Source organism: Procambarus clarkii, chromosome 3, assembly GCF_040958095.1.
Source record: "Procambarus clarkii isolate CNS0578487 chromosome 3, FALCON_Pclarkii_2.0, whole genome shotgun sequence".
Taxonomy (NCBI): Eukaryota; Metazoa; Arthropoda; class Malacostraca; order Decapoda; family Cambaridae; genus Procambarus; species Procambarus clarkii.
In genome coordinates this window covers 25,699,826-25,703,646 of record NC_091152.1, presented here as the reverse complement: position 1 = coordinate 25,703,646, position 3,821 = coordinate 25,699,826, and the positions used below count along the sequence as shown (strand labels likewise).

Here is a 3,821-nt window from a genome sequence, read left to right as displayed (position 1 = left end):
AAAGTAGGACAAATTAACGTCCTGCTGCAGGTGTTGCAGCAGCCCCTCCTTCTAAGGCTTCCCAGCCTCAAGAAAACGGTAAAATTAGTGTCCTCTCCTAACCTACAAGAGGACCCATAGCAGAAAACGGGACAGAACGTCACTTTCGCGAATCTCCTCCATTTTCTAGTACGTCAGTTTTTGACATAAATTAACGCAAGCTAGCGATATGTGAAGGTCCTCGAAAGAGGACACGTTGATCTGACGACAAAAGTCTTTAAACCTCGTCATTAAAACCTACAGTAATATTCTTGAATATTGTTTCAAAAACTTTAATTTTACCTTTAATTGGTAAAAATCTTATTACTGCACGCAGAATTTAATTTGTTATATCTTTCTATAAAATTTATCAATGAATATTTGTATTAGCATTTGCTTATTATGAAGTTAACCTTAATTTTTTTACATTTTCTTTTATCGGTATATATTAAAATTTGTATGCATTTATTGATAAACTTTTTTATTGCTTGTAATTATATACAATAAACTAAAAACTATATTTGTATTCAAAAAGAAAAATGTAAAAAAAATTACTTTTTATAGTACACTAAATTATATTAGCTATTTATAACCAATAGCGAGAGATCCTGGGAGTGTAGCAGGAGAGCCTGGGAGTGTAGCGGGAGAGCCTGGGAGAGTAGCGGGAGAGCCTGGGAGTGTAGCGAGAGTGCCTGGGAGTGTAGCGAGAGAGCCTGGGAGTGTAGCGAGAGAGCCTGGGAGGGTAGCGAGAGAGCCTGGGAGTGTAGCGAGAGAGCCTGGGAGGGTAGCGAGAGAGCCTGGGAGGGTAGCGAGAGAGCCTGGGAGGGTAGCGAGAGAGCCTGGGAGTATAGCGAGAGAGCCTGGGAGGGTAGCGAGAGAGCCTGGGAGTGTAGGGAGAGAGCCTGGGAGTATAGCGAGAGAGCCTGGGAGTGCACCGAGAGAGCCTGGGAGTGTAGCGAGAGCGCCTGGGAGTGTAGCGAGAGAGCCTGGGAGTGTAGCGAGAGCGCCTGGGAGTGTAGCGAGAGAGCCTGGGAGTGTAGCGAGAGCGCCTGGGAGTGTAGCGAGAGCGCCTGGGAGTGTAGCGAGAGCGCCTGGGAGTGTAGCGAGAGAGCCTGGGAGTGTAGTAAGAGAGTCTGCTTGATGGGGTTCTGGGATTACTTCCACTCCCCAAGCCCGGTCCGAGGCCAGGCTTGACATTAGAGAACTTGGTCCACCAGGCCGTTGCTTGGAGCGGTCTGCAGGCCCACATACTTGCCACAGCTCGGTTGGTCCGGCCCTTCTTGAAGAAAACTATCTAGTTTTCTTTTCAAGATGTCCACGGTGATTCCGGCAATATTTCTTATAGTCACGGGAAGGATGTTGAACCTCTGTGGACCTCTGGGACACGAGCAGCCGCGTCGAACAGCCTGGTTGACCAGTCCAGCAACAATGAGGCCTGGTCGACGACTGGGCCGGGGGGTCGCCAAGCCCCGGAATCACCTCAAGGAAACCTCTGATGTTTATATAGTGTTCTCTGATTGTGCTTATGGCACCCATGCTGTTCACCTGGGAGCGTAGGAGAGAACATGGGAGCGTAGCAAGAGAATATGGGAGCGTAGCGAGAGAGCCTGAGAGAGAGGCAAACAAAAAAAGGGAGTGTAGCAAGAGAGCCTTGCATTGCAGGAAGAGAACCTGGGAACGAAACGAGAGAGCCTGGGAGTGCTGCACTGCCAGGCGTAGCGAAAAAACATGGGAGTGTAGCGAGAGAACATGTAAGTGTAGCGAGAGAGCCTGGGAGTGAAGCAAGCCAAATCAAGCCCGGCCCGAGGCCAGGCTTTAATTGCGAGAGCTTGGTCCACAAGCCTGTTGCTTGAAGAGGCCTCCAGGCCCTCATATCCACCACAGCCCGGTTGGTCCGGCCCTTCTTGAAGAAAACTATCTAGTTTTCTCTTCAACATGTCCACAGTTGTTCCGGCAATATTTCTTATAATCGCTGATAGGATGTTGAACATCCATGGACCTCTGATGTTTATACAGTGTTCTCTGATTGTGCTTATGGCACCGATGGTGTTCACCTGGGAGTGTAGCACAAGAACATGGGAGTGAGAGTTCCCCTACATTCTGGGAGCAACTCCCATGTTACCTCAGTATGGGTAGAATTTTAATATGTTTTGAAATTAAATTAGGAATTTCAGAGTAATTATGGTTATAGTAAGCCCTCAGTCCCCAGAGCTGTTTTAATATACCTAAGATAATTTCTTTTTAGACAAGCTCCCCCCCACCCATCTCCCCCCAAAAAGGAGGCCAAATTAACGTCCTGCTGGAGGTGTTGCAGCAGCTCGTCCTCCTCAGGCTTCTCAAGTTCAAGAAAACGGTGAAATAAGTGTCCTCTTCTAACCTAGCAGAGGACCAATAACAGAAAACGGGACAGTTCTTCACTTTCGCGAGCCGCTTCCATTTTTCAAGTACGACAATTTCCGGCCTAAAGTAATTCATAGGTGCGAAATGCAACATTCTTTGAAAGAGGAGAAAGTGATTTGCCGACTATAGTCTTTTAACGTTGTCTTCAAAGTCTCCGGTCATATGAGCTATATATTGTTTATAAAAAAAATTGACGTTTATATTAGAGAAAAGTATAATAACTAAGCAGCACTTATTATTTAATTCGTTATATATTATGATAAAAATTTATGAGAAACGTTTGTATTTTTATTTGTAGAATACTTAATAAACAATAAAATATTTGCAAACATCTTTTATTATTATATATTAAACATTTTATTCGGGCCTTATCGAACTTTTATATAGCACGTAATTATATATAATTAGCTTGAAACAAAATTGGTATTAAAAGTGGGAAAAAATATACAGAAAAAATGACTTTTTATAGTAAACTAAATTATATTAGTTATATACGACGCATAGCAAGAGAGCCTGGGAGTGTAGCGAGGGAACATGGGAGTGAAGCAAGAGAACATGGGAGTGAAGCAAAAGAACATGGGAGTGAAGCAAGAGAACATGGGAGTGAAGCAAGAGAACATGGGAGTGAAGCAAGAGAACATGGGAGTGAAGCAAGAGAACATGGGAGTGAAGCAAGAGAACATGGGAGTGAAGCAAAAGAACATGGGAGTGAAGCAAGAGAACATGGGAGTGAAGCAAGAGAACATGGGAGTGAAGCAAGAGAACATGGGAGTGAAGCAAGAGAACATGGGAGTGAAGCAAAAGAACATGGGAGTGAAGCAAGAGAACATGGGAGTGAAGCAAGAGAACATGGGAGTGAAGCAAGAGAACATGGGAGTGAAGCAAAAGAACATCTCCCATGTGGAGACCCAGGGAGTGTAGTGAATGAGCCTGAGAGTGAAGCTAGAGAGCCTGGGAGTGAAGCAAGAGAGCCTGGGAGTGAAGCAGGAGAGCCTGGGAGTGAAGCTAGAGAGCCTGGGAGTGAAGCTAGAGAGCCTGGGAGTAAAGCTAGAGAGCCTGGGAGTGAAGCTAGAGAACATGGGAGTGTAGCGAGAGAACGTGGGAGCGTAGTGAGAGAGCCTGGAAGTGTTGAGAGTGTGCCTGGGGTCATAGCAAGATACCCTGGGAGCGTAACAAGAGAACATGGGGGAGTAGAGAGAGAGAACATGGGAGCGAAGCGAGAGAATCTGCTTGATGGGATTCTGGAAGTTCTTCTATTCCCCAAGCCGGCCCGAGGCCAGGATTGACATTTGAGAGCTTGGTCCACCAGGCTGTTGCTTGGAGCGGCCCGCAGGCCCACGTATCCACCAACAACCCGGTTGGTCCGGCACTTCTTGAAGAAAACTGTCTCGTTTTCTCTTTAA

General features: G+C 46.0%; 1 protein-coding gene across 1 annotated transcript; it reads left to right on the top strand.

Annotated features, from left to right (window-relative positions):
• Window positions 1–2,952: 2,952 nt before the first annotated feature.
• On the top strand, window positions 2,953–3,339 carry LOC138368638 (golgin subfamily A member 6-like protein 7). The gene has a single exon (XM_069331308.1). It carries the CDS (start codon window positions 2,953–2,955, stop codon window positions 3,337–3,339), a length of 387 nt encoding a protein of 128 aa, XP_069187409.1.
• The last annotated feature ends 482 nt before the right edge of the window (window positions 3,340–3,821 follow it).